At 41.9% G+C, this 27053-nt stretch overlaps 1 protein-coding gene across 2 annotated transcripts in view; it reads right to left on the reverse strand.

The window, feature by feature from the left end:
• The window catches only part of CACNA2D3 (calcium voltage-gated channel auxiliary subunit alpha2delta 3), a 2559454-nt gene that overhangs the window by 1543771 nt on the left and 988630 nt on the right, over nucleotides 1–27053 (reverse strand). For both annotated transcript variants that reach the window (XM_086939135.1, XM_086939136.1), the window contains exon 5: nucleotides 26843–27005. In XM_086939135.1, the coding sequence (XP_086795261.1) occupies nucleotides 26843–27005 (163 nt within the window). The remainder of the gene's footprint in view (nucleotides 1–26842; nucleotides 27006–27053) is intronic.

Genomic DNA, 27053 nt, shown 5'->3' on the forward strand with positions numbered 1-27053 from the left:
AGTAGGTGGCACAACCAGTGCTGCAGGCCCACTGACAGCATGTTATTTACAGGCCCTAGGAACATGTAGTACCACTTTACTAGAGCCTTACAAGTAAACTAAAAACGGTCAATTGAGAATAAGCCAATGTTAGCATTGGTAAAGTATCCAGAGTCCTAAGGCCAACAAAAACAAAGTCAGCAAAAACAGGAGGTCCAAAGACAAAAAGTTAGGGGAAAGCCACACTAAGGGTGGTTAGTCTAACAATATGGTTCCTTCCATTTAGCATCTCTGGCAGAGGTTTTCTGTTACATATTTCCTCGTATGTTTACATCTACTGACTGATCTTGTTTTATTCACAATATATTTTACTGTACAAACAGCGCTGTCTTATGTTCTGTAGGTCACTCCTTCTGTTGATTAGTTTTGTTCCACTGAAATGTAATTAGCAAATCTTTGAAACATTGTTTATGTGTCAGTCTTGTTATATACTTTTTCTGTTCTCAGATGAAAGATGATAGGTCTATTATTGGGCTATCTCTCTTGAAAATTAGAGCGAGTTGTGGCTTGCCTTATCTCCAGACTGTGTTAATTTAAGATTCACATGATGGTGCCTTTGTTTTGTCTAATGTGTTAAAACACATTTACTGGGGCGGGCCGTCTCCTGTTTGCAGTTATGTGAGTCGAAGTGTATGTTCTGCTCAGTCAGACAGCACAGTATTGGACTATAAAGGAATATGCTTGAAAATGTGTACATGTAATTTAATGTATTGTAAAAGGGTGCATCATTGTTACACCTACATGGTGTTTAACGTCTGTTGTACACCAACCTAACTAAATTCCGAAGTACACTGCACATGATATCATTCATATTTGTAGTAGTATTCCTTTAGTACTACAGGAGTACCTTTGCTATATACTTTTACATGTCTTTATGATTCACTACAAAATTTAAAATTCTTTATGAGCAAAAATAGGCAGAGAGGGAGAGTCCTATTTGTATTATTAGTAATGAACTTAGAAGCGTGGCTAGGTTAAACCTTGCGCAAAACCAATATTTAAGTCAGGATATGGAAAAGTATCTTCAAGGTTGCTCCAGGGAACAAAGTGGAAACGGCCACCTGCGTCCCAATAATCCTCTGTAACTAAAAGTACACAGAGGATAAACAATCAACAAGATATCGTTCCCGAGCAAAAGACAAATATTACCAGGTATTTTTCTTCTTTTATTTTCTTGTTTCTTTTATCCTGGTCACAACCGTGGATGTATTGTACATTGGTTCATGATAATAAATTGGTATAGATGGTATCACCAAAATGTAGCCTGTAGTCGACACGTGTTTCGTCTCGGGGGGATTCACCCGACAATTTCCTCAGGACAAGCGCTATTTTCTTAGAGCCGATTCACCACTTTCCAGGTAAAACCTGTATGTGGTCCCATATAATATAGGTCTACATTTTTTTTTATATAATTAGTATCCTTTAAAGGTCTGACGAGTTTTCCAAACAAATATCTCGATCGGACTTTAAATCTGGTCCGGACATACGAGAGTAAACCAGCCGCGGTCGGTAGTACGAGTTCCTGCAGGGCGGTGAAGTCGGGAGGGGGAGGGGCAGGGTTTACGGAGTATAACAGGTAAGTAAATATATATAAATAAATAAACGAATTCCGTTGCGTGCACTGCATCACCAAATGCGATGCAGTGCGCGCAATGAAATTTGTTTTGTTTATTTATATGTTTACTTACCTGTTATACTCCATAATCCATACATTACTACCCCCCACCCTGCCCCTCCCCCTTCCCACGTCACTGCCCTGCAGGAACTCCTACTACCGACCGCGGCTGGAGTAATCATATATGATATATCAGTGAGTAGTCCCGTCGCCATTGTGGGTTCATGCGTTGGTGAGAAACAAGAATGATGCTTTGATATGGCATAATCCTGACTGTTTATTTGTCTTTTGCTCGGGAACAATATCTTGTTTATTGTATTAACAGTGTATGAATTTTCCCTGACTAATCCCATGTAGGTGTTTTGCTTTCAAGTCACAAAGGCATCTAAGAGTAAGTAAAAGAGTATTACTGGAGTATTCTATCACAAACGTTTGTTAAGAGGACCCTATATGTATCCCACCGCATTGCCAAAGTGTTTTCATACATTTTACAGATACAGTCAAGGTTTTTTCTCCTCTCAGTATCCAGTTTAGCAAGCAAGTGATATGATATGACAGTTACACGGATGTGTTTAAAATATTCTTGCATAATTTATGATTTAATGCTTACACATTAGCATTGCTACCATTCAATGACCTTTTACCTGATATATTATGCATCACTTAAGAATAATTTCAAATAAACTGCAGGTTGGCAGCTTGGAAGGAATACCAGGGTTAAACTTGCAGAACGATGATACACAGTTGTTTCCAATGTGAAAGTGACTACCCTCATGAACACACTTCTATATTGCAGGTTTTAGTTAGTGCAAGTAAAGGAAAGTTTTGCAAAAAAATCACAAATACATTTTCATGTGAAAATGTATCTCTAATGGTTAAGTTGCCCATTCAAAGGGGATAGCCTTCAACAAATTTTACAATTGGACTTGTGAAACTTGTTTTATTTGCTTACTTGTTCTCTATATCTCAAGGCTATCAACCACAATCAGCCAAACCATAAAAGAGGTCCCTATGTTTATAGTTTTTAAACTTGCATTTGTTTTTCTGAACAGAGTGTGATATGTGTTGAAAGTCTTCTGCCCTTTCCATTTGTCTTCAATGCATTTGTTTGTTTTACATTTCTAAGAGTTGGTATCACAGTGGACATCAGTTAAAAGGCTGCTAAAAGCATCTCTGTGCTGTTATTCTGAACCAAAGGTTTGTAGTTACCCACACTGGGGATTCTTGGTGAGGATGATCCAGGTGAGCTCTGTTAACCTGTAGCTTGCAGGGAGTCCACTCAGTAGCCCTTTAGACGCTGGTTTAATCCACAGGGCTGTAGGTCCAGATTGTGCAGCAGGTGCACTCTGTCAGGGTGCAGGGCCTGGTTGGTGCAAATTAACCATCCATCATGGGCCCTTCTTCTTCCCTTAGTTTCAAGCAGCAGATCTGAGAGTCGCTGCCCCTCTCAGATACTTATTCTGCATTTTCTGGGGTCACACAGGAGGGCACGCCTGTCAAATGAGGTGCAGGGCAACACCCCAGAGTATGACCATTGTCTCCAAAGTGTGGCACAATGGTCTCCCAGAAAGCACTATTTCTCCAAAATTAAATATGGCTGAAGACTCAGCAGAGAGGCAAGAGCTGGTTAAACCAAACTCTAGAATGGCTCATCTCCAAAGACTCCCTCCGCCTGACACGTGCAGATTCCTTCCTTAATCCATCCATCTGGCTGGGTTTAGAGACTAGGACTGGAAATTAAATTGGTTTATTAAACTGGTTTATTAACTGGTTAAACTGCTCTCTCCTTCTTTTGAAGATCATGGTTTACAACACCTCCCCCTCGCTCTGGCATTCCTATGTATCAGAACTCTCTCCTTCCAGAATGGCTCATCACCCCAGGGGCTACTTATCACCTAATCATAGCAGCCTGGCTAATCCACTTAACTCAGACCAATCAGGGCAGATCACTGGAAGGTTGCATGTTGGCTTACAGATAAAAAAGTCTTAAAAATTCTTGTCTTTCTTTTTTTTGGTATATTCAACAATATCATATAATTGGATTTATCATTACAGTTCTCCTAAGTCCTTGAATGATATTTTTCGGTGTTTCCTGTCAGGAGTTATTATTTAATATGTTCTTGTCATGCTAATCTATGTGGCTGGGGATCTACAATAGGGAAAATTAACTGGCTAATTGCTCCAACACCAGAGCTTATAAAACATATTTCATAATGGCTCTGATTATATCTACAGGAATCCCCGTAACATCTAGGGGAGACTTTAGGGGTTCCGTATATGTAAAAATATTGCAGATTCTCACTCTACAGTGCTCCTAGCACAAAAGTCAATTTTGGGATGCACTTTACTACAATGAGGGAAGTGAAATGTGCAGTTTCACTACCCACAGGGAATATCAATCTTTTTTATAAGGTTCCTCTTTATTAATACCTGGCCTCCCCACCCCTGGGACACCTATGGAAGATCATGGGGGTACCTAAAAGGCCAATATATTGTAGTGTATTAATTTGTAATTGTACCAAACACCAACGTCGAGTTTGGGTACATTGTACATGTTAAACGCAGTCCTGCAACACAGGGCTGCTTTTAAACTGACCTCAGGCTTCAGCAGTGCACACATGCAAGAGCAGAAAGGGCTGCTGGCCTCTAACCTGCCATACCCTATTATGTACTGGGGACTTATAGGTCAATTTAATTCCCCTCTTCTATTATGTACTACAGCCTGTAGGGGAGGTCATGCCGCCAATCATAGGGCTTACTTGACACATAGTGTACCTAGAGTATATACATGTTTTTACTCTCTTCTAAGTGTGTTTTCAACATAGCACTGGCTCTGGGCCTATTTAGGCAGAGACCAGGGACAGTCAGAGTCAGTTACCACCAGTACCAGTCAGCAAAACAAAATGGGGTTGCCCAGGGCACAAGGATGACTTTGCAACAGTAGGAAAGACAAAACCTTCCTTGATATATATATAGCTATCATGGAATATTGCACGGGTATCTCAACATTTAACAAATACTGAAGTTCATGAATATTTAAAGTGGATTAAACTGTTGTGCTTCAGGAAATCATGAGCAATTTAGTATCTATTTGAGGGGGCTTTGCCTGTATTTGCACGACAGCAGAGTAAATGCCAAATTAACATTCTAAATGTCTGTTTGTGGAGAGATATGTGCTGGAGGTGATTTTAGGGGCCCTTTAGATTTGTAACCAAGCAGTACATTTTCTGTTACTCATTGATTCTGAAAAAAACATAATTTATTATGTATTACCATTATTTCTTAATATGAAATGCTTGAATTATTTCATTATGGCTGAAACTAACTATGAGTTACTTTACTAAATAAGAAATGCTAACTTTGAAAGAATTTTTTTACTTTCTTTCCTAAGCTGCATCATTTCATAACTTGGTACAATGGACTCTTGACACGTTTGTCCAAATGTTGCTATATCTCTGTTCTGCAGGGAGAATGGAACCTACCCCGATGCAGATATACCACGTCCACAACTTTTGGCATCATACTGGACAGCAAACTCTCCATGAAACGTCAGGTCAATGCCATTGCTTCAGCCTGTTTTCACACAATCCGCGTTATCTGCAGAGTCCTCAGATGGCTCCCCATTGTCACAAAGAAAACTACGACGCAGGCCCTCATCATCAGCCAGCTTGACTACGGCAGTGCACTGTATGCTAGCAACTCCATTGAACTCATGCAGACAATCCAGATAATGCAGCAGCAATTGATCCTCAATCTGCCCAATGGGACACACTTCAACCAGCACCTGAAAGACCGCCACTGGCCCCAAGTGCAGAAGAGATACCACTTCAAGCTCCTGACCCATGCCTACAAAGCCCTCTACAACCAAGGACCAGACTACATCAATCACCTCCTGACCATCCACTAACCCACCAGAAACCTCCGCTCCGCACACCTCTCCCTCACTCAGATACCTTGCATCTGCCGTAGCCACGCAAGAGGACGTTCCTTCCCCCACCTCACCACCAAACCTTGGAACTCCCTCCCCCTCCAACTCTGCACTTCACTCTCACTGAACCCCTTCAGGAAGGGACTCAAGACCTGACTCTTCAACTGATACCTGCAGGAAAGCACCTGGACTCCCCCGGAGTAATTAGCTGCACTACACAAATACTACTCTATTAATTGATTAGGGGAGGAGGTGGGAGAGGGACAGGCAAAGGTTGGAAGGGACAAGAGCGGGAGAGAGGCAAGTTAGGGAGCAGAGAGAGAAAATGAAAAGCAATGACACGGAGTAAGAACAATCATGGGAGGGAGAGGATGCAAGAGAGAGAAAAGTGAGAGGAAAGAGAACATCATAAAGAACAATAGGACAGAGGGAGTTCAGAGATAACTTAGTGAAGGAGCGAAAAGTAAAAGTGAAAGCTATGATGGGATATAGAGGGGGGAAGGGGAAAGTGGAGAGGAACTGTATTGATGAAGCGAAGGAGGACAGGAGACAAATGAAATCATTGCTACTTATTGAAACCCATCACCAAAACCTAATAGTTTGGAAAAGGTGTCCCTCAGCAAGAATTAATGTGTTCTGTGAACAATCTATCCAAGAAATATCAAAGCAAAAAACAGGAACAAAGGTTTAAGAGGCTTGCCCAAAAGAGCATCTCTCTCTCTCTCGCCCTCTTCTTATTAAGCATTATGAAATATTTCAGACATGAGATCGTTCGACAGTTAGACACTTAAAGCTGTCTGCAGCGAGACTAAAGAGTTTGTCTACAAGGTGCACCCTTCAACACCCATAAGACTACCACTAAAACCTCTAGTAACTACGTTCTTCCGTGGTGATCCAAATACAGAGTTCCCTGTTACTTGATGTATTGGCATCATTTTCTGTGAATTTTCCTGCTGCGAGGGACGTTTTGTGAAATTAAATACTCGAGTTTTCAGCTTGTTGCTTAATTTTTCCACCTAGCTCTTTACAAAATGAGCAAAAAAAGCCTCATCTCCGCCTGGAAATATTTTCAATGCATCCCTTTTCATGCTATGCCAAAAGACGACCACATTGATAAATGCTGACAGTAATCAAAAGTTCTGCTTGCATGGGAAGAAAACCTTCGGAGTGTATAGAGTCGGCTCGGGTAGATATTGAAACATGATGAAGCACAGCTATTTTTTGATTAGGTAGGCTTTTCAATTTGCCAGTTAAAAGGAGCTATGAATATCATTCAGTCACGCTCTCCTATCGTCCCTGTCCAAGTGTTGAGTTGAGCTTAACCATTTTTTTAGAACATGAGACATAAACTTGCATACCCAGGTGGAGGAAGGATAATGCAATCAGCAATGGTCAGATCGTTTTGAAGTGTCTTCCCTAAAAGCTAATTACTTATTTCACGTTCACGTTTTAATGCGCGCTTTGGTGTTTGCACTGAAAAGTTTCATGAGCAAAGGAGCAAAAACAATCCATGCGACATTAAAAGCAATGTTGCAAATAAATTCCTCGAAGTGCTCTGAAAATTGGTGCTGAAGTCCAGAAGCAGTGATTTTATTTTCTGTAAATGAGGTGACAGATAGAGTCTGAGAATCAGAATAATATTTAATTGAAAATCGAGATTTGTTTCAGAAAATATGTTCCTTTATTGAGGAAACTGTCAAACTCATGCTCTTGTATTCTGTGTTCCCTTTTTAAGAAGTGTTTTTTTGATTCACATTTCATGTAGTCAAGTCATCAAAAGTACCTCTGTCAGCTTTGCTCGTGTTTTATGGGTTTTTCCTTTGATGACCGTGGGCCCGATTCACAGAACTAACTTAAGACAAAATCCTAAACTTACTACTTTTGGTATTCACAGAAGTTAGGATTTTGTCTTACGTTTGTCTTAAGACAGACTTAAGACAGACTTAAGTTAGGATTTTGTCTTAAGGCTGTCTTAAGTCTGTCTTAAGACAAACTTAAGACAAAATCCTAACTTCTGTGAATACCAAAAGTAGTAAGTTTAGGATTTTGTCTTAAGTTAGTTCTGTGAATCGGCCCCCATGTCTCTTAAGAACTCTTTTGGTTTTGGCCAATGGAATGATGACTGGATTTGACACCTGCAATGCCATTTACACAGGACTCAGGGCCTGATTTTGACTGCAACAGGTGGTGTTAGTACCTTTGCTATGGTAGGAGTAAGGTAACGCCCGTCTGCAAAATTTAGAGAAGTCCGCTGGCCCAAGGAACATCTCTTACATTAACACGGAGCGTCACAGCATTTCTTGCAAATGCACAGAAAGTGTGTCTTGCAGCTCCGTCTGCACTGCAAACTTTCATTTTTTTTTTTATTAAAATTAAAAAATGACCCTCTCACCCTGGAAGTTTTCACCCATGGCGTGTGGGTCATTGGAAAGTTTTAGTTTTACATACCACCACGTTTTGGGTAGCGGTATGTAAAAGTAAAAACTGTCCATGGGCCCTTACTCTCTCGAGCCATCAGAGGGTTATGTAGGTGACCGAGATGAAGTAGTTGGCACCCTCTACATACTGAAGTTCACCTGCCTGTAAATCAAGTGGTGGACCTTCAGTTTAGAGAAGAGGGTACTCTGTCACCTTCGTGCTAGAGGACCCATTCTGCAAAACTCTAAATTGGGCCCTTAGTGTGCAGACACTTGGCAGAATACAAGGAACTCACAACTATGCTGCTCATCCAATTGTTAACCTGAAATGAAAAGACCACATCACCTATCTTTAAAAATCGTTGTTCTTGTAGCCAGTTAAAGAAAGAAAATGGTTTAAGACGCTTTGTCTTATCTATGAACCACTGCATGTATGCATCTGTCCTTAGCTTGTCAAAATATCCTAACATGTTTGGCCAGCCAGGTGCCTAAGGTTGGCTTTCCACAACACACTTGCTGCCAGCCTGCTGCTTTCAAGTGCATCTGCAAGAGAGCCCTCATCACTCAAAAGTCTTCTCTCTTTAGCCTTCTTACCCACCATCTCAGATTTAAATATGACTTAATCCGATATGTTGTGATTGAAAGCCTATTTATCTGAGACTACATTCGGTCTGTAATCAACAAAGGCATAAAGATACAGTTGCGCCTCAATGTTTTCAAACGTTCTGCCATACCTTATTTTATATCTGTTGATCACTCATTCCACTTCTATTGGGTCCTTCACACATTTGTCACTTTAATATAATACTGTTTGATCTGTTAGCTTATTAAACTCAGAGCTATTGGCTTTGACAATGCTTATTAATTTTGCCCTAACGCTAAATGTATTCCGTAACCTTATCCAACCTCTTACTTTCACTACTATCCTAATATCGACCTGGTTCTTGTTGATGATTATAAGACATAGCATCCTGGGCATGGTTCGGTCCTAACTTTTTGCCTTCAACCACACTTTTTTTTTTGCTGACATTAGGAATCTGTGCACTTTACCACTGCTAACCAGTGGTAATGTGTTGGCGCTATCGATTAAACATGGTAGGATTGGCCTAAACCCAAAGAGCATATTTAATGTACATAACTAAGCCTCTATTAAAGTGGTACTACACGTACCCAGGGTCTGTAAATTGAAAGCTACTAGTGGGCCAGCAGCACGTATTGCGCCATTCACTTAAGGAGCCTTGCCATTGCAGTCTGTGTGTGCAGTTTAAAGCTTTTTTCAACATTTTAAGATGTTTTTATTAGCATTTATAGAAAAAACACAACGCAGTACTTAATACGACAATTTGCAGATGTTTCAAGGCAATAATGAGGAGATAACAGCGAGAATCTATGGTCTATATACCATCCCAGGCAGAACTAGTACAGCGGGCCTAGTAGATCAGATGAAACCGCATTACGTATTGCTGTCAATCACTTCATTAGCAAGAGACATTGTCAGATGTAAAAGTCTCTAGTACTAGTATCCTAAAGGTCCGATTGTCTGGCAGTAGAAGCAAAGCCACTTGCCAACGCTTTAGTACTCTTTCTCTATTAAACATGCCTTTACTGCATTACGATATTGTTTTTATACCCAGGGCCGGACTGGGAACCACCACCGGCCCTGGCAAAGTGCACAGCCGCCCCCCTCCCTCCCCACTCGGGGGCGTTGGAGGTGCCGCAGAGCTCTTTGCCTGGGCCGGTTTTTGGACGATTTTGTTACAGGGCCGATTTTGCAGCTATGCTGCAAAAACGGCCCTGTAACGAAAACGGCCCCCAGGGACCCAAAACTGGCCCCCACCCATGTGGTGCACCGGCGGATTGCCCGGTGCCCACTATTGCCATTCCGTGCCTGGTTATACCCATTAGCTGTAAATCATAAACAAAGAGAAAAAAAAGGAAGAGAAGAAACAACCAATAGGTAGGGATGGAGGGTAGGAAAAGGGTAGTGGGGAGGGGGGGGGGGTTGATGTGGCGGGGGTGGAAGTAGTTTAAAGCTTTTAATGATGAAGTCAGATTTATAGTCAAAATTCTGAAAATTCCACTTTCAGAAAGTTGGCATGTTCTTATTGTAAACCTTTGGAGACTGCAGCTTGATTCTGGGTAGCTGGCAGTTGGCCTTTCTGTATTGATCCCAGACAGTGTGACAAATGGAGGACAGTTGTTGGCAAGATTGACCACTTTGAGTTAACGAGCGGGAGGAATTCTCTCTGCCTACACTTGCCCATAATAAAGGCTCTTCCTGAGCACTCTCACAAAGGGTTTCACACTGGTCTTTTTTGACCCCAGTGAAGCTATAAATTTATTTTTTAAAAGAATTCGCAACTTACCACCAACTAGAAGTTGGTGGTAATGTACGAATCCTTATGGTCATTTTTGAATTAATTTTCCTTTGATACATTGCATTTAAGGAATCGCACAATTTGCGATTCCTTAAGTGCAATCGCAAAATAAGGAATGGCAAATTTTGCGATTCCTTATTTTGCTGCTTAAATGTTTCATACATACCATTTAGCAAATAACATTCGCAAAGGCCGAAATTCTGCGAATTATGGCCTTCGCGAATGCTAATTTGCTTTATACATATGGCCCTAAATAACTAATATTTGGTGGAACACAGCGTAGCAAGACACCTTGCTGTGCTGTGTCAAGTGGAGAGAGTAGCGCCAATGCAAGCAACCTTTCCACCATGGTGCAGGGTGCTTGCATTCCAACCAGGATTGTTTTTGTGTTAGATGGGGCATCCTACTGCACAAAAACAATCCTCTGAGGCTTTTTCCTCTTTCTATGTACTCCAGAATGCAACAAGGAGAAAGAAGCATCTTTCTTCCTCTTATATCTGCCCTGGGAAGGAGTAACATTTTGACACATTCCCAGATTTTCTAGTGTTAGAAAGTCTGCGAATGTGCCAGATTTTCCCACGCTATGCAGGTGGCTCTATGTGGCATAGTAAATCTCACTTAAGTGCTTATGTTGCCCTTGCATCATCTTGTGTGACACAAGGGTAACACAAGCCCTTGATAAATCTGACCTCATGTGAATTATGTACATGACAGCTGCATATTGTTCAATTTAAGGAGCAAACAGATATGTGATGATGACGGCCACTTCAGTAATTTTTTGATTGTGTCTACAGGTTTTTAGTATAATTTTCATATAGCGAGAACAAATTCTGCAAAGAACTTCTAGGCACTAAAGTAGCCCAGTATACACGCTGTTTCTTCAAGCTCCAGGTAATACTCTGGATGCGGTCACGACTGCGCTCACTTATCAAGGTGTAAGCATCTCGATGACGGAGAGAGGCGTCATATGGACACTTCGTGATTCATAGAAACTTAATGACGACTACTCGTGAAAGTAATAACGTGTGGTCTATAAAGACATAAAGAGCCGCTTGCTATCGAATCAAGAGAGGTTGACAGAACAACCTCTCACTGGGTTTTTAAACGTCATCTATTCAAGATATATTTTTCGAGCAGAACTGCCCTGAGAATTCTCATAAGAAGCCTTGAGAAAGTCCAGGAGGACGAAACACGTTTAAGCTGTTGTGCTCTTTTTTCCAAATGGAATAAAATATAGAGTGCCCGAATACATCAACCATTGTGGGCTATTACTTGGGAATTTGTCGTTGAAATCCTAATAATTGAATGTCTTTTTTTTTACAAGCACTACTGACGGAGGATAAAAGTTATGTTATGTTATGTTATGTTATGTGGTTTTTATTAGGCGCGCAAATGCTCCAGCTAAGGAGCGTCTTGGCGCCAGACAAGGCAGCTACACAACACAACTAAATAAAACAGCACAGAACACACAAACTAAGGAAATAAAAATGTTTTTAAGGCGCGACGAAAAGAGAGCACATCGCTCATGGCGCGAATTGCCGGGGGCAAGGAGTTCCACAGAGCAGCGGCCCGCACTCGGAATGAGCGACCACCGGCCCTGCTTCGCTTAAAGCGCGGGACCACAGCCAAATCGAGATCTGACGATCTTAAGGGTCGTGCCGGAATGTAATTGGCCATGAGTGTCGTGAGGATCATTGCAGGGGACCCCTTCAAGATCTTATGGGCGACGCAGAGGACCTTAAACTGAATCCGCTGCGCCACAGGGAGCCAGTGCAATGCTCGAATGGTGCTGGAGGTGGGACAGAATCTAGGAAGACCCACCACCGCTCTCGCAGCAGCATTCTGGATCCGCTGCAGGCGCCCTATCTCAGCTACATTCAGTCCGGCCAACAAAGAGCTAGCATAATCCAATCTAGATATGACGGTAGCTTGGATCATGAGTTGCCGGGTGGGGGCATCAAAGAACTTTAGCACCGGACGGAGCCCACGCAAGATGCCGAAGCAGCAAGCAGCCGTGCGTTTAGTGTGGCATGCAAACGTAAGGGAAGGGTCCAACCAGACCCCGAGGTTTTTAAGCTCGGCGACTGGGATGGGAGCGGAACCCAACTCCTCCGGCCACCATCTCTCTCCCCACAGTTCCGGTCGCCTACCAAATACCATCACCTCGGTCTTACTAGCGTTTAGCTGGAGACAATTAAGCGTCATCCACCTAGCGACCGCCCTCAGTCCTTGTTGAAACCTAGGAGCGTCGACCTCCGCATCCCCGCTGATCGTGACCGCTAGCTGGGTGTCATCGGCATATGATACCATGGTCATACCCCATAGTTTGACAACCTCAGCTAGCGGCCTTACGTACAGGTTGAACAGCGTAGGACTCAGCGAGGAGCCTTGGGGGACGCCCAGGTTCAACGGGTGGAATTTAGACTGAAAGGGTGGGACGGTCACGCTAAAGGCCCGGTTTGATAAGAACGACCGGAACCAGTCGAGTGCTATGCCGGAAACACCAGCATCCTCTAAACGCTGCAGAAGGATAGGGTGCGAGACGGTGTCAAAGGCAGCGCTTAGATCTAATAGCACCAGCGCTGCCGTTTGTCCCGCGTCAAGCACGGAGCGGAGGTGCTCCACCATATACAGCAGAGCCGTCTCCGTGCTGTGACCTGCCCTAAACCCATTCTGCGTAGCGTCGAGTATGTCAGCTCGACAGAGATGTTCTGAGAGCGCGGCATTTACGTGTGCCTCCATCACCTTGGCCGGCCACGGCAAGAGTGAAATAGGCCGATAGCTCTCCGGCTTGCTTCCATCCAGGCTAGGTTTCTTCAGGATCGGTCGAACCATGGCTCGCTTCCACTTAAGTGGAACGACGCCAGAAGTCAAAGACGCATTGACCAAGGAACAAAGCGGAGAGATGTCATGTACCGCCAGGTCCTTGAACACTTCGGGGCAAAGTGGATCCTCAGGGGACCCAGATTTCACTTTGCAAGCCAAAGTGCCTAGGCTATCAGGATTTACCAAAGGTAAAGAACACAGCCCCTCAGATGGTGGAGGCTTAGATGATGTCATCACCGAGGGAACGACCACAGGGAAGCCCCGGTAAATAGCATTCACCTTTTCTAGAAAAAACTCTGCCAACTTTTCACAGTGCTCCAGAGAGCTCTGATGTGATGCTACAACCTTTTTGGCAGTGAGGTCTTTCATTACCTTAAAGATAGCCTTTGCTGGGTTCGAACTGTTCCTGAATTGTGTCGCATAAAAAGCGGCACGGGTTCTACACACCGCCCGATGGTACACCTTCACTGTAGCCTGATATACGACTTTCTTAGAGCTGGAGTAGGCTTTGCGCCAAGCCCGCTCTGCGCGCCTGCAAGACACCTTCAGGGCTCGCAGAGAGTCATCGTACCAAGGGCTGGCCTTACCTAAACCAGTTCTGCGGGTCACCAAGGGGATGAGGGTGTCCAAGGCCCTGGAGACCCAGTCGGTGAACCTGTCGTACATCTGATCCGGAGGACCTGAGACGTCAAGCGGGTCAGCTGATAAGAGATGGAAGAACTCATCTAGCTTAAGTTTGTTCCAGCGTCTTTTTGGAACAGAACACACCATTGGCTTAGATGGACTAGCCACGATAGGGCAGTGGAACTGTATCAAATAATGATCAGTCCACGCCAGAGGTGTGTAGCTGGTGACACATACTTCCGTCAGATTGGTAAAAAACGGGTCAAGGGTGTGACCCCCTGAATGTGTGGGCTGCGTCACCAACTGAGTAAGCTGTAACGCTTCAAGGTCGGCCAGGAAGCTGGCAACTGAGGGACTGCTGGAGTTGTTAAAGTGCAGATTTAGGTCTCCAATGATGGTGAAATTGGAGCACCCCGTAGCCAGATTGCTAACAGCCTCGGGTAACGCTGCTCTGAATGTTACTTCACTCCCTGGGGGCCGATAAACTACCAGTCCCGACAGGGTGAAGTTAGATGAGATGGCAACCTTAAACAGAGCGCTTTGTAACATTGGTCTGGTGTGCTCTGGTGCTGGTGTTGGATATTGTGTTCTAGTCTGCTTTTTAGCAGTTCTAATGGAATTATCCCTAAGGTGGGTGGGTATTTCAGCAATATGGGAGCAACCGCATAAAATAAATGAGTTTGAAAGTAATTGTTAGAACATGAAATACTGATTTTTAGATGTTCAGATCTGTCAGCAAATCCACTGTCTGTATGTTTGTAATAGAACAGTATATGGAATATTTAGCCAAGCAAATTAACTATCAGAACCCCATAAGGTCCTCAGCAGGTATGTTTTCTGAATGTTTCTAAGATTGTGGCACTGGTACTTTATTATGTTGTGCTTCCTGCCCTTTGTACTATGGTAGCATATTTTGTGGTTCTGGGTGGTTTCGAATGGCAAACGTGTAGTACACGTGCACGCTCACTTTCTTGGTGTCTGCGTTCAAGTGTTTATATTTGTATATTATTGTATTGTTATGTGATAGTCACTAGCGGGACACCGTTGTGTATCGCTCGTGTCTATCTCATCTATTACCTTTTGGTTGTGCATAGGCGCTTCTGTTCGTGAAGGCATTGTGTATGTTTTTGAATGGGGGGATTGTATATATATCAACGGGAGACAGCGGTTGGGCAAAGGTGGTTGTACATACTTATGAAGTGGATGCTGTCAAGAATAAACCCCTAAATATACAGATTATACTTTGAGTTTGTGTCTTCTTACCTGTGTGCCTCCATACAAAATGTTCTAATGCGCGGCGTAATTTAGAGAGTTAATGCAAAAAAAACATACATTGGAACATATAAAGTAAAGAAAATCCAGCTACCTGAAATAATGTGCAAGTATAATTCTTAGCAAGATAACAACATTAAAAACAGAATCCGTTCTCTAATGGGCTGTTTATATGTCAAAACTAAAACGTCTCATATTCTCATGGGGGGATTGTATATATATCAATGGGAGACAGTGTGTTATATCCTGCTCTTCCTCTCTCTTTGTCCCTCCTTAGTGTTAGTGTCTGCTTGTCTATGTCATGTCTCTGTGATGTCATCCAGGATTCTACCTGTTGCTATTCAAGGGATTTATCAGTTACCTGGAGGCTGAGCAGGAAGTTATCTGCTCCCAGTGGGGTTTCTTACCATATTACATTCCTACCTGAATGCTGTACCTTCTATCTAATCTCAAGAATAAATATACTACATGTACATTACAACAAGGACCCTTCATCTTTATTTTACTGAATTTAACACAGTGGTTGGGCAAAGGTGGTTGTACATACTTATGAAGTGGATGCTGTCAAGAATAAACCCCTAAATATACAGATTATACTTTGAGTTTGTGTCTTCTTACCTGCGTGCCTCCATACAAAATGTTCTAATGCGCGGCGTAATTTTAGAGAGTTAATGCAAAAAAAGCATACATTGGAAGATATAAAGTAAAGAAAATCCAGCTACCTGAAATAATGTGCAAGTATAATTCTTAGCAAGATAACAACATTAAAAACAGAATCCGTTCTCTAATGGGCTATTTCTATGTCAGAAGTAAAACGTCTCATATTCTCATAAAATAAAACAAGCTCATTATGATAAAACAACAAATTGACATGAAATCATAAGCGTACAACACTATCTGATCCCTTGGCTATACGACAGCAGTCACAATGGCCTCTGCGAGACATGGAAGGCATTATGCCCATGCTGTCTCTGGGAACATTGTTACAGCAGGGTTCTGGAATGCGGAGATAAGAACGCTTTTCAGCGCAAAGGTATGTAACTTGGCATTGATGAGCAAACCCTGGCCCCCTGGCAATGCAGCGTGGAGAGAATAGCAATTATGTTTGGTCTGGTGGAGATATTACGTATAATATTGACAAAAAATAATAAACATCTAAAGTGCTGCATCAAAAGGCAGTGAACAATGTAAACTGTTTTTTTCAGAAATTGGTTTACTTTACTGCTGTACGCGTACAGGTTATTCTGTTTGCTGCAATCAAAAACAGTCTGATCCAACAAATTATCTATTTATTTAGAGAGATTCAATGAAACATGCACCACAGTCATTATTGGTATCTGAATATCCCAGAATACATTAATGTATCAAAAAGAATATTTTCCAAGGCAGGAGTAAATAACACCTAAAGCAAATGTCACCCAAGGAATGGAGAATGATTTTGGATTAAGAAAAGAGATAAAAGTAGGGAAAAGCAATGTCTGAGCAATGGAAAAACTGTAGAGGACACAGAAACAATTTTCGACGAGTAAGCTAGGGACTGGGCAGTCAAAACTGGGCTGACGTAGACCTGAGCTTATGTAGGGACATTATGAACTTTATCTCTTCTTGTAGTCTGCTGTGAAACTCCCGAGTTGGAGGAAGGTTCAATTTTTGCATCGCTCTGTAAAATAAAAGAACAGTAACGAGCAGCTTTACTAACATTCCAGTATTTAGAAATTTTGAAAAACCTTTTTGTAAATGGTGAGGTTTTTTGATATTCTCACTGTCAGCTATTTTGAATTTGGGTTAGAAGACCTATTAGCATAACATAATACATTGATGGCAGATAGGCATGGACAGAGCTCACTGAGGGCCATATGTATCAAGCAAAATTGCATTAGCAAACGCCACAATTCGCTGAATTTCGGCATTTGCGAATGCAGTTTTGCCAAATGGTATGTATTAAGGCAAAATAAGGAATCGCATAATTTGCGATTCCTTATTTTGCGATTGCATTTAAGGAATCGCAAACTTTGCGATTCCTTAAATGCAATGTAAGAAGCACCAAAAAAGTGCAATTTGGCCTTAAGGAATTGCAAATTACCACCAACTTCAAGTTGGTGGTAATTTGCGATTTCTTTGAAAAATTAACTTTTTTGCATTTTTCAAAGTGCAATGTGAAGCACATACATGCCCTTAGGGAATGTATGTGTGCCACATGTGCACCCATGCTTATTTCAGGGGTGCATCAGGGTGTCCTTTTGACACTCCTGCACCCTTGAAATTATTCTCAATTTGCGATTCTCAAATTGCGAATCACAAATTGAGAATAACTTCCCATTTGTTCCTATGGGCCTCCTGGCTCATAGAAATGAATGGGAAAATATTCCTTAATTGCGATTCGCAATTTGCTAATCGCAATTAAGGAATATTAAGAAATCGCTAAAAATTTGCGATTTCTTACATACATCCCTATTTGCAATTCTCAAAATCGCTATTTGAGAATCGCAAATCAGGATGTTGATACATATGGCCCTGAGTAAATTCCGCTGCGTTACTGAAATAATCATCATCATAGACAGACCGGGCAGGGTCAGACATAGAGGAGCTAGGCATACTCAGACATGTGCATGGGTTCCCACCAACATAAGCAGTAGGAACCAGAGAGGTGGGTCAGTATAACTTAGAGATACATCAACGCACCAGGGTAGCCCCACAGAACCAAGGTGTGCTGCACTTCAGATGCATGTAAAAACCATGTCCTGAAAGCAAGGTTTAATATGGGAGGAAACCTTCCTCTCACCTTCTTTTGCAGAAAAATCATGTCACGGAAATGGAGTCAGAACAAGCCCCCTTTTCTGCAGTATGGGTGGTTTTACAGCCAAGTGTTGCAAAGCCATTGCCAACTTTTCAGTGTTTTATGACACAATACGTAGGTTAAACAACGCGCTTGTTCATTGAGAGCCTCAGACAATTGAGGAAGGTGTTGCACAAAGCGAAACATTAAATGAAGATGGCCCATCTCACAGTGCCTGGTTAACTTTACTGTTTGCAACATTTCCCGGCACCCCAAACTCAAGGCTATTCTTAGGAACATCCGCTTGGGGTTCTGCTGCAAAGGGACTGATTCAGTAACCAATGGCAACCATTATCCCCATCAATCACCATTTGGCATAATAGGGAATGTTCGCTCACCGTTTGACGTAGAGCCAATTACAGGGCTAATGTTGTCAGTGGTTACCGATGTGCTGCTTTTTGAAGAGCATTCAGTAATTTACATGAATTAAAGTAAGAGGCAACTAGTTTTACTTTATTTGCAGCATTTGTCCTTAATGTACCCTTCTTCTGTCATCAATGGCACAAGCATGTTTCGATCCCTTTTCGGATAGAGGGGTAGCCAGGATGCCCTGCACTGTTACATTTGATGCAGTGTAAAAGCTGAACTTGCTTTGCATGACACATAAACCTATCTTGACAACTACATAAAATGTGCCCTTTGCACACATTTAGACAAACCTTAATGGAACTGAGAAAGGTTGATGAACAATCATGGTAAAAGTGTACTTTAGGTAGAAACAGTAGAATTAATTAAATAGTGAATTTAAGATGTTTAGTTACTGATTACCTTATATTCTTACCAGCGATGTCAGGAAAAACTAATGATGAAACTTAGCATTCGTATTGACTTCATTAGAGAGTGTCATAAAAAAAACTCTACATTGATGCAATTTGTATATGCAAAGAGTTACTTGTCTGAAACTTTCAGTATAAGTGCCTAACAATATAAAGATCATATATGCAAACAAATATTTTTTATTTTAATGATTTTTTTAAACATTTTGCATGATGCTACTTTTTAAAATTGTGATAATAGTCCAGAATTAGAGTTGAGCATTTTTGTGTAACATTCACTGACAACTTTATAAAATGCTTATATATGATATGTGTGATTACTGGATTATGTTTGAATTTAATTAGGAGTTATTATACTAAATCAGAAAATGTAACTTTTGAAATACGTGTGAGTTGTCTTTTGTCCTTTGGTTGCATTATTTCATAGCCTTGTGCAATGGACTTTCATATGTTTCCTTAAATGTTGCTTTATTTGTTTTGTTCATGCAACATTCTTTTAAGCAAAATATTACTTTTCATACACCCATTTGAGCATGAATGGTGGGAGCTTGATCTTTAAACTATATCCATAGTGAACAACAAAGAAAATACACTCTTTGTCGACTAACCAGTGAGTTTGAAATGGACAATAATTTCTCATGATGTACATGGGTAAATATGCTGGAGTATCAATTTGTACCTGGAGAATGGAAGAAGGATCACATGCCGATCAGACCATTGTGGACCGACAATTGATGTCATAATGACAAATATGAAGTATATAAAGATAATTTTATTAGTAGGAGCAGGCTAAGATTAAGCTTAAGCTCAGATGACCCCCTTTCCACTTAAATTGCCTCCTGCCTGCCTGGAAAACTTCAATTTTATGCTCCTTGCTTTTTTGCCTTTGCTAATTAACTTGTCTATTGGACGATTGGAGCAGTTTGTTGAGACACCAGACTTGTACTTTCCTGATTAATGCTTCATTCCCCCTTTCCATTTCCATCAAATTTTCCCCTAGTGAACTTGATCACCTTGCCCATGTTAAGAGGATTCTTGTGAACCAGCCTCCTGCCTTTATTGGTAATAGGAATCTTTACTGGTTAGAAGCCATCCTCTTATGAATGTCTGTATTTTGCAATTGATTTACTTTGACCAAATGTGCGGGTTTATATATTTCAAGTTGGCCATACACCTTGGTGTAACAGAACATTCAACATTGAGGGGAGCGCAAATTGTGGACTGCTTGTACCATGATGCAAAGGAGCAAACTTTTCTGGGATGTGATGTAGTATCTGGCCACACCCTTTTTCTCACCCAAACTGATTTTCATGGCCTCTTCTACCATTTATCTCACGTGCCTAATGTTCCTTTTTGTAAAAATTGCTTTCAGGCCTTATTGATTACACTTTATACGGCCCGAGCCGGAGAGTACGGCTTGAGCCATAGAGTACGGCATGAGCTGGAGATTCTGGCTCGACGCAAAGATACAACTCGTAAATGAACTATGTGAATGCCAAAAGTCGGAAAATTAGACTATGTCTCAGATTGCCTTTCGGAATCGGGCCCAATATCGTTGTTCATAACGGCTCATAGTTTATGTCACTGATTCTGAGTTTGGTAACACTAGTATCTAAAAGACTTCTCAGAGCTATATCAAAGATTTTTGTCTCTTACTCGAAAAGGAGGAACCAATGTGTTCCCTCTTATAATTAGTGTTTTCCTATTTACAGTTGTTGTGCTATATTTCAGAAGGATTTTCTTGGGAACTTAGGGGCACATTAGGATGGCGGGAGGACTTTGTCCCGTTGTACAAAGGGACCGCCCGCCATAAGGGCGGGGGTCCCGTGTCAGCCATTAGGATGCGACCGCCACAGTGGCGGGCGCATCCAGCATTCCTGACATTGTGGCGGGCGGTGCACTCAGCACCGCCCACCACAACGCCAGGAAGGCATGTTGTGCACTTCCATGCACAACATGGCAGACACTGTGCGGTGCATGCCATGTTGTGCATGGAAGCGCAGGGGTGGTACCGTACAACCCCCACCCCCCTGAAGCCCCTGGGGCCCACAACGGGTCCCCCAAGCAGACTCTGCTTGCCTTTCTGTGGCGACAATGCCACCACGGAAAGGCATTTCAAAACCCACATCATAATATGGCTGGCAGTGTCTCTCAGTCACCGCCACCATAATAAAGCCTTTTCCGCCCGGTCGACTACTCGACCGGGCGGAAAAACGGCAGATGGTCTTTCCGTTCGTTGTGGACCCCCCCGCCATGGTAATATGGTGGGGGTCTTTAATGTGAGGATGTAGGGTGGATTGCCCCCGCCCGTCATCCAAATGGGGCCCTTAGTATCATCTTGCATGGCTCCTTGCTACTCAACACCTAGCACTTGAGACGTACAACGTAGGGGTTATCTAAGAAGTAGGACAGCAATGACGAGGAAGGAGGCCGGCCATGGCGAGGAGGAGGCAGCCACGGCAGGTAAGTGCCTTTTTTTAAAGATTATAAATACTTTGGGAGGGTGGAGAGGCCGGCTAACTCCACTCCACCACAGAGTCGGAGTTTTGCCTAAACTCCGCATTCGGAACGGAACGCAGAGTAGGCAAATCTCCAGAAACTCCGTTGGTGGAGTGGAGTTACTCGACCAGGGTTATTGATAAGTGCAAACTATAATTGGTCCATGATGACACAGTTCAATCTCACAACCAAGCCATTACTGTGGGGATGGTGTAAGGGTATTAATTTCCTCAGAGAATAGCTGAGTGCCATTATCGGTCACTAACTCTTCTGGGAATCCATCTTTCATGAATACTTCCCTGCAGAACTTAATGACTACATCAGAATTAGTGCTGTTCACAAATTTCACTTTTGGCCATTTAGTCATTTAGCCCACCAAAACCAAAGCATACTTGGTCATGCTGCCTGTAACTCCAATGGTTCCTGACACATCAAATGGCACTTGGTATCAAGGTGTGTTTTTAACTATGATGGGTGTGACAGCAGAAGGGCATGCCACCTGTGATTTATCATTGAGGACACACATACAACATTCACAGACATAATGTTCAATAGTGTTGTCCACCCCGGGCCACTAAAAATCCTCTCTTCCTGTATGCTTCATAGTGTGAACACCAATATGTCCATCATGGGCCAAATTGAGAACATTTCTGCATAGGTATCCTGTGACAATCGTTTTCCAACCCTGCGCATAATGCCCCGAAGTGTGGATATCTCTTCTGCAACCCTCCTGCAGGGAATCAATGCTATAGCAGTGCTTTTGTAACGGGCCAACCATTACCAATAAAGTTAGCCACATCCTGCAGCTACCTTTCATCAGACAACTATCTAGAAAGTGTATCAATAAAGGCAGTATAATGTACTTAGAATGTATAATGTTAAACCAAATGTGTGTGACATCATTGATCATCTTACAAATGTTAACTTTAGAGTCTGAATGTTTAAAATTATATAACTATAGACATTTCTTTAAATGCTTCAAAGTTCAATTAAAGACTGCATTTGATGCAACTAAAAGCACAATATTTTTACAGACAGGTTATGAAGATCTAAGGTTAATAAGAATCTGGTCATTCTACTGAAAAAAAGAAATGCAAAAGTTTAATTTGCAGGGCTCTCATTACAGACCATAAACCAATATATGGAATATTAGCCTAGTTATGCATGTTACATGCAGATTGACAATCAAAAATACATTTCAAAGTGTACTTCAGAGCCTTTAAAGTTTGTATATTTCAGATAAGCTATTGAATATGAAAATAAAATGATAAGAGCATCAACTAGGAAAAAGATAATTTGAGATTTGTGTTGTGTTGTGTTGTATCTGGGGTGAGTTTGAAAGAGGTCGTGATCAATGAAAATTTGACATTGACATCAGCAAAATCGGCAACATTTCTCAATTTCATTATAAAGAAAACTCAGCAAATGTTTGAAAATGTTGAATTATGCCATTTTGTGTAACCTTTGTTAAGCGAGTAAGCACCTCATGCCCACAAGTCTTGAAAGCAATTAAAAAGATATATACAGAAATACTCTGACTAAGGAACATTTTCTGTTCAAACCAGCCCTCACATGGTATCTCATAAGCCTTTTTGTGAGGTGTGTGCTCGTATAAAAAAGTCACTGGACACCAGCAAGCCACAGTTCAATATCAACGCTTAATTACAGATAAGTTCACCAATGTCGTGTATGCAACATTGTTGTCATAAGATGTAATGCATGCTATATTATGAGACGTCTACATGATAATTAATCAATGTCATAGGTTATAATAAAAGTATTGACTTGAAAAATCTTTATTTGACAATGAAAATGCTATGTCTTTCTGCATTGTAAGAGCTGGTTAAATTCAGCTTAATCTGGAATACATATTACATACAGGGAACAAGATAGAGATACACAAATTCCAAGTTGAAGTAATCTCAGTGACTACTGCAGTGCTTAGTTTGACCAGATGGTTTCTGGTGTGGCACTTGCACTTGATTGTAAAAACCAGTACTTATGACAGTCAGTCAAATTATATGTTAAAAATACTAATATCTCCTGCCCAACCCATTCTTATAGCATTGGGGGACTGGAATAGTCTGAATTGTTAAACTTGTAGGGTGTGATGGTTAGTAGTTGTGTTGGTTCTGTCACAGGCAGCTCTGGCAGGTGCCATGGGTGAATCAAGAAGCAGTAGTCTTCTGACAGGGGTCCTGACACTTATGATTTTACAGATTAATCGCTGGATTACTGGGATGCATAAACCTAATATCTAGTTGTCAACCTGTCATAGAAGACAGTTTCATGCAGGCCTCTGCAGTTCGTTATTCACCTATTTTACACAATATCTCAGGGTCTAGAAGAGTATACCAAATTGTTTATCTGCTACTAGCAGTAATTTGGGTATTTCAAACTTTTCTTGTTGACAGAATCAGCCAGAATCTCCTTTCTGAATAATGAATCTTACATGGAACTTTGAGGATGGGAATTATGTATTTATTGAAAGGCGTTGTTAGTAAAAAAAAAATACATTGAAAATGTGTGTTTACAGGTGGGAACGTCTGCAATACGAGTAAGAGAAGTGGAGTAAAGAGAGTGGTAGGAGTCTTCATGAGCTTATGATAAGGCCAACATGCACTGTTTATCTGTGCACGTTATCCAGATAGGGCAGCACTTGACACTGTGTAACAGGATTTCTGAGGAGGTTAATTCCTTTAACTTTAATGTATTTATAGCATTGTGTAACTTGCATGCCACAAGGTTCAATATATGTAAACATGATTTAGCGTTTTATTATTTGCAGGCCAGTAAAATCAGTATCACAGAATTCAGTAATTCTGCTTTTTGAAAAGCAAACTACACTTCTGCTAATGGGCCTCTTGCTATTTCTGAAACATATTTGCCTTTTATTTGCAAACAACTCTTTGCATATTTGGAATCATAAGCCCCATCTTTCAAAGGAAAAATTGAGGCTGCACATTAGAGAGTACACTGTGATGTTGCTTAAACAGCCAGGAGTGAATGAATGGGCCACCCATGGCATAGTGTAATTTGGCAGCTTTTAAAAAGTATGTACACAGTGACTTCTGTAAAAGATATTTCTGAAGGGGCTTGAACAGCAGCCAATGGAGTAGTATGTATTGATGGCTGGCTCCCTCGTGGCCACCCTGAATCTGTAACAATTCTGTCACTCCTCCCCCTTGGCCAGGGTACTGGTGGAAACATCTAGTGTTGCACTCCCATATACAAGGGCTGCTATCTTTGGAGAACCAGGAGTACTGTTGCCCTTTATGTGGCAGAGAAAGGTCTAGCAAACAGGTTCAAAGCCTTCCATCCAAGATGGCACTCCCCGGGTGCACTACGATTCCATCTAGACCACAAAGCTCCCTCTGTAGGGAATGGACGGACTTCATACAGTGGGGACCCCGACTTCACTAGAGGTAAAGCTCTGAAATAGAAGGCTGTAAGGGTGAGGTTGTAGAGAGTTCTAACTCCACTTAGGCGGGGGAGACTGCATACCCCATCCTTCCGCCCACTCTACAGGCTGCATGCAAGGAGGGTGCAAAAACTGCTTAAAGACTGTGGTAGGAGTGAAATGCGCATGTTTCTATGGGGCCCAGAGGCAACTGGGGACAGAGTTATTTTACCTGCATAGTGCACCAAGATACTCTTCGAATAATCCCCTATCAAAAGTGCCCATCAGCTCCCCCGCCCCCCCCCGCCCCCCACCAGTGCCATGAGACCCTCACGGGTGAGTAGTTGTGCTTTAAAAACCCTTGATTGATTGATTGATTGATTGATTGATTGATTGATTGATTGGGTCCAAAGGTCCTAGGGTAATAATAAGATACTGTGCTCCAGGAGTAAAGCCTGGGGTCTTTTACCTCTGGTGTCCTGGAGTCCCAAACCACAGATGCTCAAACTGTGCACCGAGTAACCATTCAGCACTTGATTTATAGACTAGTGCGCTTGTGCAGCCATTGGCTTAGTCAAAGAACATGCCGTGGGCTGGAGACTCAGAACTCAGCAATGTACTAGGCCAGGCTAAACACTCCTCTGTCCAGTCAGTGTCAGCACCTAAGTGCACATAAAACTAAATTTAATGCATAAACTAACAAATATACACAGCAATGCAGGTAAACAAAAATCTTTTGGATCACCCTGTAAAGAGTGTTACTAACAATGGGAGGTGCACAACAAGGAAAGGCCACAGTTACCTAATCATCTAACAAGTCGTCTATGCCCGAAAATGAAAAATGCATATTTACCGGTGTATGCAGAACAGAACCCACTCAGTTTCAATCAAATATGCATTTCAACAGTAGAAACATATCGCAGATGATACTAGATATATACACTTATTTACATTTTTATTATCAGCACCCTATTATTACAATAGCCAATAATAGAACAGTGCACATTTCATTTCAGAGACTAATTGTTATTTAACAAATGTTGCCCAGCAACCATAATTCAACAAAAGAAAAACTCCAAGTTTCTATAAGCCTCTTGGCAAACGATTCATATCCAGGAGGGCCTAAGATAGAGGTAAACCTTTCCCGGTTTGGCCGTCTGGGACCTTGAATGAGATTGTATCAAAATTGATGATTGGACCCCTGGGGCGGGTGGGGGGTCCTGCTCTCCTTGAACACTGCATAGACAGTAAAGTGTTATTGTGTTCCCGCTTCTTTTGGGGTGCCACTTAGCATGTTTACAATTGTTTTCCCCCAAGCCCAGTAAGGCATATAGGGTGACTTATTCTGCCAGTGGAAGGACCTTTGAACTGACCGCTATGAGCTGGGAAATAGTTTCATTCTGTTCTTTCCTCGTCATGCTTACTCGATTAAAAGCACTGATACAGCATGTGTCCTGCAGTGGGGACCGCAAGGGGCTCTCTGCTGCTCATATGGTGATTGGTGGCTCCCTCATTCAGAGTAAGGCAAGAGAGCCCAATGTCTCCTGTGCTCCTGCTCATCTGCACTGGTCATGGTAGGGAAGAAATAGGTGCAGTTGCACTTTGTTGTTTTGGGAACCCCTCCCTACAACAATGCAACTCCAGCAGACCTGGCAGGTAAAGTGCAAGGAGATTTCTCCTGCTATATCTCTGGAACCTCCCACCACCACCACTCCAGATGAAACCTTAGAGATGAATTGCAAAGATTTGCTGGTTCCCCCAGGCGGACCCACAGCCACAAATGGGTTTAAAGATTAAAACAGAAAACTGCTCTGGATTACACATTGGTGCCTCTGAGCCTCATGTCACAGCACATGAGTGACCTTCAGAAAAAGTATACCACTGGTCCGGATAGATCTTTTCACACAGGGGTTTTTCCTTTTGCTTCTGGTGGCATGCTTCAGCCACCAGGAGAGACAATCTAGGGCCACCTGTCCTCTAAAATGTTTTTATAAACTTGCTAGCGGCTTTTGCAATTGAATCCATGTTGAGTATAATTGGCAAGGTGGTATTGCATAGATACATAGGATAACATGTCCATGTTTCGATCTTGGGCTGTAAATAAAGTGTATTAGGTTTTTACAACAATTGCTTGAATTTATACTGAAAGAACTGTTGTTCACAATTTGGTCATGCATGAACTGTGTTTGTTGCCCCAGGCCAATACTTTGGAGAAAGATTCTTTTAACCTACCTTTATTGTACATGTTTGTTGGTACTTGAACATCACTCAAGCTGATATTTACAGGCAAATTATTAAAATGATCATTTGGTAGTAGCAAAAATTCCTTTCCCAGCTCTAAATAGTTTCCATCTTCATCTCGTTCATTGATGAGAACAGCATTGAAATATTCATACTAGAAAAAAGAACAGGTGGTTAGTAAATTTTTTTTTACAATTCATTG

This window comes from Lissotriton vulgaris, chromosome 9 (assembly GCF_964263255.1).
Source record: "Lissotriton vulgaris chromosome 9, aLisVul1.2, whole genome shotgun sequence".
NCBI lineage: Eukaryota > Metazoa > Chordata > Amphibia > Caudata > Salamandridae > Lissotriton > Lissotriton vulgaris.